Below are 12,403 nucleotides of genomic sequence, written 5' to 3'. Positions count from 1 at the left end.
GATAAATACGGGGGGAGGCTGGGTGGGACGGGGGGGGTCGCAGCGCGTGTGTGTGTGTTTGGGGAGGGGGGGTCCTGCCGCCGAGCTGTCACTCCTTCACTCCTTCTGCTTCTCCTCCTCTGTCTCTTCTCGCTTCTCCTCCTTGGCCAAGCTGTCGGCGGCGGCGGCGGCCGCCCCCCCTCCCGCCCCGGAGAGCGTGGAACTCAAATTACTCTCTTTTTTCCATTTCATCCGCCGGTTTTGGAACCAGATCTTGATCTGCCGCTCCGTCAGGCAGAGCGCGTTGGCGATCTCGATCCGCCTCCGCCGGGTCAGGTACCGGTTGAAGTGAAATTCCTTCTCCAGCTCCAGGGTTTGGTAGCGGGAATAAATCTGGCGGCCCCGCCGGCGGTCGGCCCCGTAACCGACTCCTAAGGATGCCGAGACAAAACAGACTAAAAATCGTCAGCCCCGGAGAACGGCGGCGGGGGGGGGAAAAAAACCACCCGCGCCCCGCGCAGCCCCCTCCGCCCCCGCGCAACCCCGCGCCCGCCCCGCTCCTCCTCCCCCCACCCGCCCCCGGCCGCCTTCCTCCCCCTCCCCACCGCCCCCCTCACCGAAAAAAAAAAAAAAAAAAGAAAATTAAAATAGTCCTATTTCTTTTTTTTTTCCTTTTTCTTTTTTTTTCTTTTTCTTTTTTTTTTTTTATTTTCTTTTTCTTTTTTTTTTTTCTTTTTTTTTTTTCTTTTTTTCTTTTTTCTTCCTTTTTTTTTTTTTTGGGGGGTGATTAAATTAACCCTGTGCTCGCAGCTCTTTTCTCCCGGGGCATTTTCTCCCGGGGGTGCTGCTGCTTTCCCTACACCGCCCCTCACCCCCTCCAGCCCCACCGCCGCCCCAACTTCTTTTTCCCACATTATTTCTGCCAACTGGAGGGGTTTGGGGGAGCCGGGGAAGGGGCGGCGGGGGTCGCAGGAGGGGAGGGGGGGGAAGTGGCAGCTTCCCCCCGGCCCCTGCTCGTGCGGGGAACCCGCCGCCACCGCACTTCCCGCACCCGTCATTAAAACTTATTTTTACCCCGGTAATATTTTGTGCTTAACTCCCGAGCAGAGCTCGCTGCACTTTATTATCGATATTTTACACTCTCGAAGTCTTTTAATTAGAAAGAGCATAACAAGCCATATTTGCTTGCAACAACTTAACAAATAAAAGGCCTGTAGCTGCAACTGTGAAGGAGCTATATTATTGTTTTTATGGGGCCATAAAAAGTCGCTCAGCCTGTTCTGCTAGGGAGAAGGTCGTAAAGATGGTTCAGTTTATTTAATTTATATCTCCGAGCTGTAAAACTTACCACTGTGGGAGTTCATACGCTGCATCCAGGGGTATATTTGAATGCTAGTTTTTTGTTCTTGCGAAGTGTTCCTGTTTTGGTCACTGGTAAAATCCTGTGCGATTGATGTCTGTGTATTATGTCCCATAGAATTTTGCCTGCAGCTAGAAAGCATGTCTTTTTCTTGGTAAAAAGCATTAGATCCATAGTCATAAGGTCCTCGGCTGGAGCTAAACACAACATTATCTTGCGGTGAATAAAAAGGAGAAGAATAAATCCGGTTTTGAGCAACGGCTGCTCCATAAGTAGAAAAATGCCTGACAGGGTCATAGGCAGTTGAATTGAGGGCTACGTTGGGAAGCACCTCTTGGCCACTGGTTAGATGGCAGGATAAAGATGGGTTTGTAAAATAGGAATTCATATCGTCCTCTATACCTGGCTGTGTGATTTCTTTAATATTTATTTCTGTCTCCAGTTTGTAGTCTGAACTAGATTGTTATAGGGAAGGCTCTGCTCCAGGACAGACAGAATGACACAGTCAGCTGACCCGGGGGGAGCCAATGGGGAGGCGGGTGTCAAAAAGGGAAAAAATTGCTTTTGCTTCTCTTGATTCCCTAGTTGAAACTAAGTGGGCATGGAAAGTAAGTCCTGCACCCCCAAAGCCCCCCCCCGGCACCCCCGGGGGGCCGGGGGATCGGGGGGGATGCGGCGGGGAGGGGGGAAGCAGGGCTGGGGGTGCCGCCCGGGGGGCTCTCGGAGGGGGTGGGGAGGGGGGGGGAGGCTGGAGAGGCGCAAATTTCTTAAGCCAGGCTTAACTTTTCCTTCCCCCCCCCCTCCCTTCCCCTCCTTTCCCCACTCTCACCCCCTTTTTCCCGCTGCTGGACGCCGGGGTTTGGGAGCACCGGCCGTGCTGTTTGGCGTGAGGGGTTTTTTATTTTTTGCTGCTCGTGTTTGGCTTGTTGATGTTTTCTTTATTATTGTTTCAAAGAAATGTTTGCTTAATATCTCGTAATAAAATAGCTCAGAATCCACAGTAATAAATCTCAGACGTCCACAGAATATTAAGCCATAAATTACCCTCCTTTTTTTTTTTTTTCCCCTTGTTTTTTTTTTTTCCCCCTCTTCCCTTCTTGTTCTCCTGTAGCACTGGTCAATATTCTGGAATCAAACGGTTGTGTTCCTGATGAGAAAATATTACATAAAGAGAGAGGGGGGAAAACATGGCGACTTCTGAATTGATAACGTGTTTCGGAGCCTTCTCAAAGTATGTCTTGGGGAGGGGAGGGGGGAGGAAAAAGAAAAAAAAAAAAGGACATTCAGCAGAGCAACACCCAACATTGCAAACTCACGTTAGCCTGGAAGTTGGATTTCTCCTCCAGTTTGACATTTCTCCCCCCCTCAGACGCTTCCCTGCGAATTTTTAATGCTGGAGGATATTTACATTTTCAACAACAACTACAACAACAGCAGGAAAGGGAGGGGGGGGCGGAAAGAAGGGGGGGAAAAAAAAGAAGATTTGTGGTTGTAAAGGGGGAGCCTGAGCTGGGGACAAAACCTCGTGTGTGTGTGTGTGTGTGTGTGTGTTCGCAGCAATTTAGAGTTGCAGATATTTCCAGCTGATTGGGAAACTTCTGCTGCGAATATTTAGGCAGATGCGGAGGGGGGATTATATTCTGCCTTCTCTGGGTGGATCGCACCTAGGACTAATTGAAACGAAGGCAGCTAATCTCATTTTCATTTCAATCTGGAGCCATAAATTGCCCCTTAAACGTAAAACATACCTGCTGATCTGTAAATATTGGGAGGTATCTTTATCAGGCTCGCTATTTAAAAATTCCATTATGGCAGGGGAGCCCCGGCCTCCTCTCTGGTGTCTCTGTGTGTGTGTGTGTGGTGGGTTTTTGTTAAACCTCCGTCGTGTCCACGCTGGGATTTTAAACGTGAAGGGTGCGGGGGCCTGGGGAGAAGGAAGGGCTGTGGGTGCACCCTCAGATTCGAAACTCAGGGCGTTTGTTTGTCTTGCTCCCCATCAATGGGCTCAGTTCCTTTTTATTTTATATTTATTTTTTTTTAGCGACGTATCCCTAAAAGACTTTAGCTGACAAAGAAGGGCGGGGGGGGGGGGTGTGTACATTTTTCCCCCCAGCTATAACAGGAACCCGGATGCCAACGGATTTTATGCTCTTTTTCCTCTGTGTAACAAAGCAAAGTAATCAATGGTAGCAATAAAACCATAAACGAGACTACAACTGAAAAAAAAAAAAAAAAAAAAAAAAAACAACAAAACGCAACCAAACCCTCGTGTATTCATCTTCTATAACGTTCAGGCTTCCCCCGAGTGTCACTAGGGGGAAAAAAAAAAATAAAGTTTCTGAGCGAAAAGGAGCTGGGGCAGCACCTTCTTTGGGCTGAGTCCCCTCTGGGGTGGGGAGCTCAACTCCCACCTTGGGCTGCCCAACTTGGAGCCCGCCCGGTGCAGGGATATCACACTCATGGCCATGGGGAAAGAATTCCAGGCATTTTTCCCCGACCCTTCCCACCCCCATCTCCCCCCCCCAAAGAAAAAAAAAACCCAAACCAACCCTTCGCTTTGCTTTCGTTTCCCTTTTTCTCCCTCGCCCCATTTCCTGGCTGTGGAATCAAGGGGAGCGCAAATATTTGGGAGGGAGGGGGAAAGAAAAATGCAAAAGAAAATACATTTAATACATTTAGGATTTCTTTTTTTATTATTATTATTATTTTCCTCCCCCCGCCGGGACGTGGAACCCCCAGGCCGGGCAGGGGAGGGTTTTGGGGCGCCAGGGAATGTGGGAATGCCAGGAGCCCATGGGCACACGTCCCTCCTGGGAACCCACCCGTGCCAGGGGCAGGGGCACTTTGGGCACCACGAGAGCTGCCCCCAGATATTAAAAAAGGGCCCAGCAAGTGGCTGGAGGGAGAGGAGGATGGACGGATGGATGGATGGATGGATGGAAGGATAGATGGATGGATGGATGGATGGATGGATGGAGGGAGGGATGGATGGATGGATGAGGGCTCTGCAGTTATTGGCGTGTTGTCTCTACCTTATGTATTGCTCCCGGCCCGCTGTAATTTGGCGAGTAAATTAAAAGTAGCTACAGCTGGCTGAGTTGGACCTTTGCTAGGGCAGATTGGCGGGGGGAGCTGCACCTCTGCAAGGGCATTTACACCCCGCCAACCTTGCCAAAGTTTGGAGGAGTTTCTCCAAGGGCTTCTTCCGGGGGGGTTGTTTCTCCTTTTATTGATTATTTTTATTTTTGTTGTTGTTATTTTTTGTTATTCTCCTCGTTACTCGCCTTGTTATTCTCCTTTTTATCCTCCTTGTTATTCTCCTTTTTACTCTCCTCGTTATTCTCCTTGTTATTATTTTTGTTATTATTTTTGTTGGGGTTTTCTGTTGTTGTTGTTGTTGTTGCTTCCCTCTTCTTTCTTTTTCTTTTTCTTTCTCCCCCCTTCCCTTTTTTTTTTTTTTGTATAGGTGCTCGGGGCTGTTGTATCGAGACCTGTGTGATAACCGTGTGACTGGGAGTCGAGAAAGTTAAGTGTTTTATTACTTCTCTAAACAGAGGGCAAGTCTTAAAAGTCTGGTCGATTTATAGTGAACAGAAACCAGCTGCCGTAAAGAAACTTAAAATAGAATCCTCTCCCCACGCTAAAATCCAGGTTTCTGGGGAGAAGAGGGGAGAGAAGGAGGAGGGGGTGAAAAAAACCCACAGCAGAACCACCCCAAAAGCTCCCGCAAACCCAAATGAGGCGTCATTAAAGTGGCTTTTACTCGTCGCAATTCCTCAGCCTCACGTTTTCAGTGCACTGGACGTGTGGCTTTTATTTTGTTTTTGGATCCACCATTGATATTTTCTAGCAGTTTGGGGATTTCTCGAAAGTATTTCATCAAAGACATGTCACTACCCAAAAGGTATTTATATTTTTTCTTCCACCCCCCCCCCCCGCCAAGAAAACACGGCGAGGGAATATGTGGGGCGCTTTCTGGTTAAATTGGTCTGCAAACAATTATGTAAACTCATCAGCAGAAGCAAGAACAGATGTTTTATTAAAAGTGCTACACAGCAGTAGAAATATGTACAAGTCTTCGAGTAGCTCTTTAATAGGAGTTGCTCTTTGTTCCCAGAAAAGAAAAGCGCCCATAGAAATCTGAAATAACGTTCCCCACTCATATTCCCCCCCCTTTTTTTATTCCCAACACCCCCCCCCCCGAGGTTCACACGGAGGAGGGGGGCGAAAAAAAAATAAAAAATAAATAAGAAAAATCAACAGAAAGAGGCCAAAAAAAAAGGAAAAAAAAAAAATTCCGCGTCGGGAGATTTTCCCTCTCCCCCCCCCCCTCCCCTCCTGTCGCAGCTATAATTAGCGAATTGATGAACTGATTTAGGGGGAAGGAAAAAAAAAAAAAAAAGGCTAAAAGACAGAAAAAAAAATAATAAAAAAAAATGAAATAAGGGGCGCTGCGATGCCAACACATGTGTTTTCTATCCCTCAGTAATTACTGAAAGGAAACAAATCCCAATCGGTGTCCCCCCCGCCCCTCCCTCCCGCCCCGCACACCCCGCTACTGGCGACACGCTGAGCCCGGGCCCGGCTCCTCGCAGTGATTTTTGGGGAGGGGGGGGGTCGGGGGTGTCCCTCTGCCCTCCACACACGTCCCCCCTCTCGGGGTGAAACCCGGGGGTCCCCCAGCCCGCGGGGGGGGGGTCGGGAAGTGCCGTTTCTCGCCCCCCCCTTGCTTAAAATTCAGATTATCCGAGCAAAACCAGAGGGTGTTTGGGGTGTTTTTTGTCGCGTAAACTGCTGTAAAAACGTCCCTTCGGGGGGATCCACGGGCGGGGGGGCACCCCCGCTCCGTCCCCACGCCCCCCACGCCCCCCCCCCCAAAAGGCGCGCACCCCCCGCGTGTGCGGGACACGCGCGCGCTCCCGCGGCCCCCCCCCCCCCGAGCCTCCCCCCCCGCCCCGCGCGCTCCCGTCTGATTAAATCCTGAAAGCTCTTCGAGGTAAATCCGAGCGATGCCATTAAAAGCCTTTTTATTTAAACTGATTTCCCCTCGTATGTGAGAGCTCGGCCTTTCCCTCCCTCCCCCTCCCTCCCTCCCCGCTCTTCCCTTTTCCCTTTTTATTTTTAAATTTATTTTTTAATTTCCCCCTCTCTCTCTCTCTTTTTTTTTTTTTTATTTTTTTTTTTATTTCCCCCTCTCTCTTTTTTTTTATTTATTTATTTATATATTTTTTTTTTAAACTTGACATTTATGGCGCGCGCGAGCCCTAATTATTTATTTGGGGGCTTTCACCGGGAATTTATTCCTGCTCTTTTCCAACCCGGTCAAATGTTGTTACCCTCTTTTTTTTTTTTTTTTTTTTTCTTTTCCCCTGTAAATAACGCTTTGGGGAAAATTAATAAAAAAATAAATAGGGGATGACAGCACACCAAAAAAAAAAAAAAACAAAGGGGGGGGTAAGAGGAGAAAAAGAACCCACTGGGGGAGGTTTATTTACCTCTCCCCCCTCCCCAAGCCTGGAGTGGCCGCGTTGTTTTGGAGCCGCCTCCGTTCTCTGTAATTACAACCCCGCAGTCAGAGCTTGAGCGACTCTTAATTAAAAAAAAAATATCTGAAATAATAATAAAATTAAAAAAAAAAAAAAAGGAGATGAAATCTCTCCTTTCCCCCCGAATTACTTCCCTTCGGAGCTCGATTTTAAACTCTTTAAAACTCTTTAAAGCTGCAGACGCCGCGTGGTGAGAGGGTGGCCTGTTTGCCAGCTTCATTTGCTAATTAAAAGGCGTTTTTCTGCCCCGAGTTGCGCCCAGCCACAAGTAGCGAAAACACACATTTTTCGCCCCATCTCTTCCCGAGCCGCAAAAAAACCCCAAAAAACCACTACCAGCGTCGTTCCTGCTATTTAATTTGATTTTTTTTTTAAATTTCAACTCTCCGCAACTCCCTTTTATGTTGGTTTTTTTTTTCCGCCCTAGGTGAATAAAGGGGAGTTTTTCCCCCCCCGGGCAGAATCGCCCAGACGAGTCATTTCTTTGCTTTTTCCTATTGATTTTTCCTCCTCCCCCCTTTCCCAGCGTGGTGGTGGAGGGGAAATGGCCTTAAACATGTTCTTGTTGCTTTGATTTTTATGCCGGGAGCCGCTCTAAGAAAGTGCAGCAAAAGTTTAGGGCGAGTCCCCTCAAGTTGCGAAACGCCCGGCGCGCCAAAATATGGATTAGGATAATCAGCATTATTATTATAATAATAATAATAAAGGGGGGGGAGAGAAAAAGGGTTTTCTCTCGCTCGTAAAAAAAAAAAAACAAACTACACAAAATACAAAAAAAAAACCCTCTCGGTGGCTGCAAACATTTGCAGGGGTTGGAAGGAGGGTGGAGGAAAGGGAAAGGGAAAAAAAAGAAAAGGGAATTCTGGCAATTGTCAAAACACATGTCTGCGGACCAGGAAAGCGGGAGGTGCGCGGGGAGGAGAAATTAATCTGGTCCTACTCCTGAAATTCAGCCCTCCTCTTTCTGCCGAGCCTCCAAAGCCTTTTCGGACACTTTTCAACCGGTTATTTTTTTTAATTTTTTAAGCTTTTCCCCCGCGCCGAGGCTTTGAGTCCTCAGATATTTTAACGGGGAGGGGAGGTGAGTTGAGGGGGGGGGTGTTTTGATTTATTTCATTATTTTTCTCCTCCCCAGATTTATTGGCGAAATCTCGGCCCCAACAAAAGAAGGGCGAGCGCCGAAAAATCTCCTCGCGGGGGAAAAAAAAAAAAAACCGAGACTTCGGCGGGTCTTAAATTACAGAGAAAAAAAAAAAAAAAAAAGAAAAAAAAGAAAAAAAAAAAAAGAAAAAAGTTCAGAGCGGCGAAAAAAGCGGGGGGGGGAGAATCTTCCCCCTCCTCTCCCCCCTGCGCCGCCGCCTCAATTCGATTTAATTCGCTGATTAAACTCACTTCGGGATAAATGTCAGCGGCGCGAGGAAGGGGAGCCCCTCCCGAAAAAAAGCGGGGGGGGGGGGGCAAAAAAAAAAATAAAATCTTATATTTTAAGGGCTATAAAACGGCGGAGAGGGGCTTTGTCCATAGGGGAGGCTGCGGGGAAAATTCCTGGTGGCTGCTGGGCTAAAAGGAGGGATAAATATGAGGAGGGTTTTTTTTTTTGTTTAAGAGGTGCCAGGAAAATATCTTCTTTTTTTTCCCGGGCAAAACCTGCTCAGGTGGCAGGTAACAATTTCCCGGAGAAAAAAAATACAACAAAAAAACCACCAAAAAAACACCAAAAAACCAATATATAACCTGCCAGCCAGCTCGGAATAAATAGATTTTTTAATTATTATTTATTTATTTGTTTATTTATTTTTAAATGACTTTTTTTTTTTTTCCGCGGCGGAGCCGAAACGTTCCCTAAAAAAAAATCGGGAAAATTAAAAAAGGGGCGAAAAGGTGACGGCGGCGCCCGTGACGTCACGGCCACCGAGGCCGAGACTTTTGGGGGGGGGGGGCAGAAAAATCCACCAAAAAAAGCGACTTTTTTGGCTTTTTTCCGGGCTCTCTGAGTGTTTCTATGGGGGGATCTGTAGGTGCGGGGGTGCGAGTCCCGAAACTGGGGGGGTTTGGGGTTAAAAAGGCACCGGAGTGGGGGGGTTATCACACTCCGGGGGTGAAAAATCGTCGTCATTAACCAGAGGCGGTTTTATCCTTTATCCTCTTTGCCGATCGGAGGCAAAGAAATTTAATCAGAGGTGGCTGGGAGAAAAAAAAAATAAATATATATATATATATATAACCCAGGAAACAATAATAGTTGCCTTAATGACGGTTTTTTTTTAGGGGCGATCACTTAGGCAGAATTAAACTATATATTTGGAGGCAACCTCTTGAGCGCTTTGGTGAATTTATACATTTGCAGCGTCCTCAATCGAGCAACAATTTAATATTTCAGGATTTGCTTAAATACACTCATATTTTCAGGGGAGGGGGAAATGCCGGTGCCGAGCTGACACGCCTTATCTATTTTTATGAGTTCACGTACATTGGGATGATTTAAAGGCCGGGAAAGACGGAACGAAAGGGATATAATAAAAAAAGGGGGGAAAAAAAAAAAAAGAAAGAAAGAAAAAAGAAAGAAAGAAAGAAAGACAAGCCCCAAATCCGCGCCTGGAAGGAGGAGAAAAGTGCAAGTGAGGAGTTACAAATGGCTCTGGGGAACTTGGGGAAAGTTTGGGGGCCGGGGGGAGCCGCAGGGCTCGGGGTTAGAGCTGCTAAAACTTCTTGGGCGAGTAAAGTGATTTTTGTTTTAATTATTATCATTTTTGGAATGGCAGGAGAAGCTTTTTCAGGGCTGAGGGAAGGGGGGGGTTCTCTCCCTACCCCAATTCCTGGTTCTTCTCCCCCTCTTCCCTCAAACTTCCCCCCCCCTCTGTCGCGATAAAACAGGGACAGAAGGGGGGGGAGGCCGAAAGCAAAAAAAAAAAAATAAAATAATAAATGAAAGGCCCCGCCTGGGCCAAGCTGGCGAGTTTCTGTCACTTGGTGGCAGTATACAAAACAAGTAAACAAAAACCCGCCCGAATTTCAACCCTCCCAAGGCCGGGGGTTGGGGGGTCCCCACTTTATGGGACAACCCCCCCCCCTTTCCCTTCCCCAAATCCCGCTCGGCGAGCGATTTTCGGGGCGGAAAGTTGAAGAGGTTCGGGTTTGGTTTTGTTGTTGTGGGGTTTTTTTTTCCCCTTTTATTTTATTTTATTTTTATCCTCGCTCTTCCCCCCCTTCTCTCCTCGTCCTTTTTTTTTTTTTTTTTTTTTTGTGTTTTTTTTTTCCCCTTCTTCTTTTTTTTTTTTTAATTATTTTTTTTTCTCCTCCCCGCCCCCCATTGAACCGCGGGCTCCTTTTAGTCCCGGGGACAAAGACTTTTACAGCCAAGGTGTGTCCCCATGCGACAAAGGCGCCCCGAGCAGCCTGTCCCCTGCAGACTGCGTCCAGACACCGCAATTTCGGCGATTTCGGCCTTTTATTGTGTTTGTGTCTGGGGAGGAACGCGGGCAGGGACGGCGGGGGGAGAGACGGGGCCGCTTTTCTCCTTCCTCCTCCTCCGCATCTTCCTCCCCCGCCGAGGTCACGCCGCTCCCCACGCCCTAAAAAACCCGCTCCTTCCCGTTTTCGGGGGTTTCTTCCCCCGTTTCCTCGGGTTTGTCCCCAAATTTCCAGTCCACGCCTCGGCTCCTCCTCAAACCGGGCTGGGAAAGGCCTCGTTATTTTAAATTTAATATCTTTTTTTAGCCCTGACCTCAAACACCGCCACCAATGAAAAATTGGGGGGGTTTCCTCCTTTTTTTTTTCTCCTGATTCTTTTTTTCCCTCTGCGGGGATTAAACCCCCGCCAACAACAGGAACAAGACCTTCAACCGCCTCCTCCAAAAAATCAAACACTTAATCCCTCCATGTTCCGCATCATCTTTCCCCAAAGCGTGTTTCCCCCTCTATGACTAATTTTTTAAATCTATTCCCCCCTCTATGACTAATTTTTAAAATCTATTCCCCCCTCTATGACTAATTTTTAAATCTCCCCTCGCTTTTTTGTTTTGTTTGGTTTTGTTTTTTCCTCCTCTGCACTCCGAGTTCTGCAAATTTCTATCTCGGGGGGTCGGGGATGGAAGGAATCAAAAACTAAAAATAAAATAAAATTAAAAAACAAGAACCCAACGAACCCCTTCGGCGCACAAAGCTCCCGGGAGGAAAACGGCGCCCACAAAAATCGTATTTATTATGGAAATAACCACAAAAAAAAAAAAAAGATAAGGGCCGGCATCCCAAATCGTTCGGAGCTTCGCCACCTCCACCGCTCGCACCTCCCGCCGGTGGCGGTTGCGCTCGGATATATATAAATATTATCTATTATTTCTGGTGGGTTTGGTTCAGTCGCTCCCCGAACGGAAATTCCTTCACACGCCAAGTTGGGAAATCGCTTCTTTCCGAATCGTTTCTTTGTAGTTACAGGGTTGTTGGTTTTTTTTCCCGGGCTCTCCCAACAGCGGCGGAGCTGGGATAATAAAACACCCACACGTTCTCGCTCTGTATTTAGATATATTTGACCGTAAGACGCTCCTGTCGAAGCCGAGATAAACGCCCACGCGCGGGGAAGATCCTATCGAGCGGCTTTATCTGGGCACGCACTCGAATAAAAACGTAAATCCTCTCCTCGCACAACTGTATTTACGTCCCTCACACCTCGGAATAAACCCGCTGTAAATAAATTAGGGAATTGCCATTGAAACATTTTTTTTTTTTAACCCCTCTGTAGGTCCCTGATTGGATTTTTTTTTATTTTTCTCCCTCCCCTCCCCGAGCTGTCGAAGGAAAATCTGGTCTTTCCTGAAAGTCCCTGTCACCAACACGTGGCGATTTTTTCCTATAAATCGATGTTACAGACACGAGCAGCGATTCGTTTCCTCCGGCTCAGACCGGGATTAAATATAAATAAATAAATAAATGAAAGAAAGAAAGAAAATAACAATCACATCTCGGAGAATATAAATCACTCCGTTATTCCAGCCCCACATCCTAAAAATGTTTCTCAGCGCCGCGAGTGTCTGAGGGATGACAGCCCGTCAAGGCAAAGGAGAAAATCGATATATTTGGGAGTAGTTTCGGGGGGTTCCAGGCCTGGCGCAGGGAGGTTTGGGGCGGGAGCGGGGCTCGGGGAGGGAGAGCAGACGCATTTCAGTCTGAAAACAATAAAAGATCCCATTTCTGTAATCATGTGGTTCCAATAAACACTCATTGTTTGCTCATAAAATGTCTTTACGACTCGCTGCGGCGGAGCCTCCACACAACGGGATTTTCCCAGCGAACAAAACCAAGGCAAAACCGACTCTTTCCCCCCCTTTTTTTTTTTCCTCTTCCCCCCCCCATCCCCCTCCCCATCCCATCCCCAAAAACCTTCTATTTATTTCGGGCTCGGAAAACCCCAATAAACGGGGAAGCGACGCGCGTTGTCCGCGAGGCGGAGGCGGAATTTTAAATTTCCCTTTGGCGGGGAAGGGAACGGGCAGCGCCGGGTTTTGTTCGGCCGATAATTCCC

The 12,403-nt window shown here is 47.6% G+C and overlaps 1 protein-coding gene and 1 long non-coding RNA gene across 3 annotated transcripts; one reads left to right on the top strand and one right to left on the bottom strand.

The window, feature by feature from the left end:
• HOXC6 (homeobox C6) lies at positions 1 to 1,950 on the bottom strand. Of its 2 annotated transcripts, none has more exons than XM_051775030.1 (2): positions 1,328 to 1,950; positions 1 to 434 (listed from the first exon to the last, which is right to left on the bottom strand). In XM_051775030.1, the coding sequence occupies exons 1-2, from the start codon at positions 1,725 to 1,727 to the stop codon at positions 97 to 99; spliced, it is 738 nt and encodes a 245-aa protein (XP_051630990.1). In that variant the 5' UTR covers positions 1,728 to 1,950; the 3' UTR covers positions 1 to 96. The 2 variants fall into 2 exon arrangements, with proteins under 2 accessions (XP_051630990.1, XP_051630991.1); XM_051775031.1 differs by having other exon boundaries at positions 1 to 410.
• A 524-nt stretch (positions 1,951 to 2,474) lies between these two features.
• LOC127464617 (uncharacterized) lies at positions 2,475 to 11,734 on the top strand. Its single transcript, XR_007901484.1, has 3 exons — positions 2,475 to 2,570; positions 4,806 to 4,864; positions 11,624 to 11,734. It is a non-coding gene; the product is annotated as an uncharacterized LOC127464617 (long non-coding RNA).
• Positions 11,735 to 12,403: the final 669 nt, after the last annotated feature.

This window comes from Manacus candei, unplaced genomic scaffold (genome assembly GCF_025592945.1).
Source record: "Manacus candei isolate 608988 ecotype Guabito, Panama unplaced genomic scaffold, ASM2559294v1 h1tg000244l, whole genome shotgun sequence".
NCBI lineage: Eukaryota > Metazoa > Chordata > Aves > Passeriformes > Pipridae > Manacus > Manacus candei.
Note: the sequence above shows the minus strand (reverse complement) of the source record. Positions and strands in the feature narration are given on the sequence as shown.

Coding starts and splice junctions, on each gene's coding strand:
- HOXC6 (XM_051775030.1), bottom strand. CDS start 1,727: ATGAATTCCTATTTTACAAACCCATCTTTATCCTGCCATCTAACCAGT. Junction 435..1,327: donor GCGTATGAACTCCCACAGTG/GTAAGTTTTACA, acceptor GACGATTTTTAG/TCTGTTTTGTCTCGGCATCC.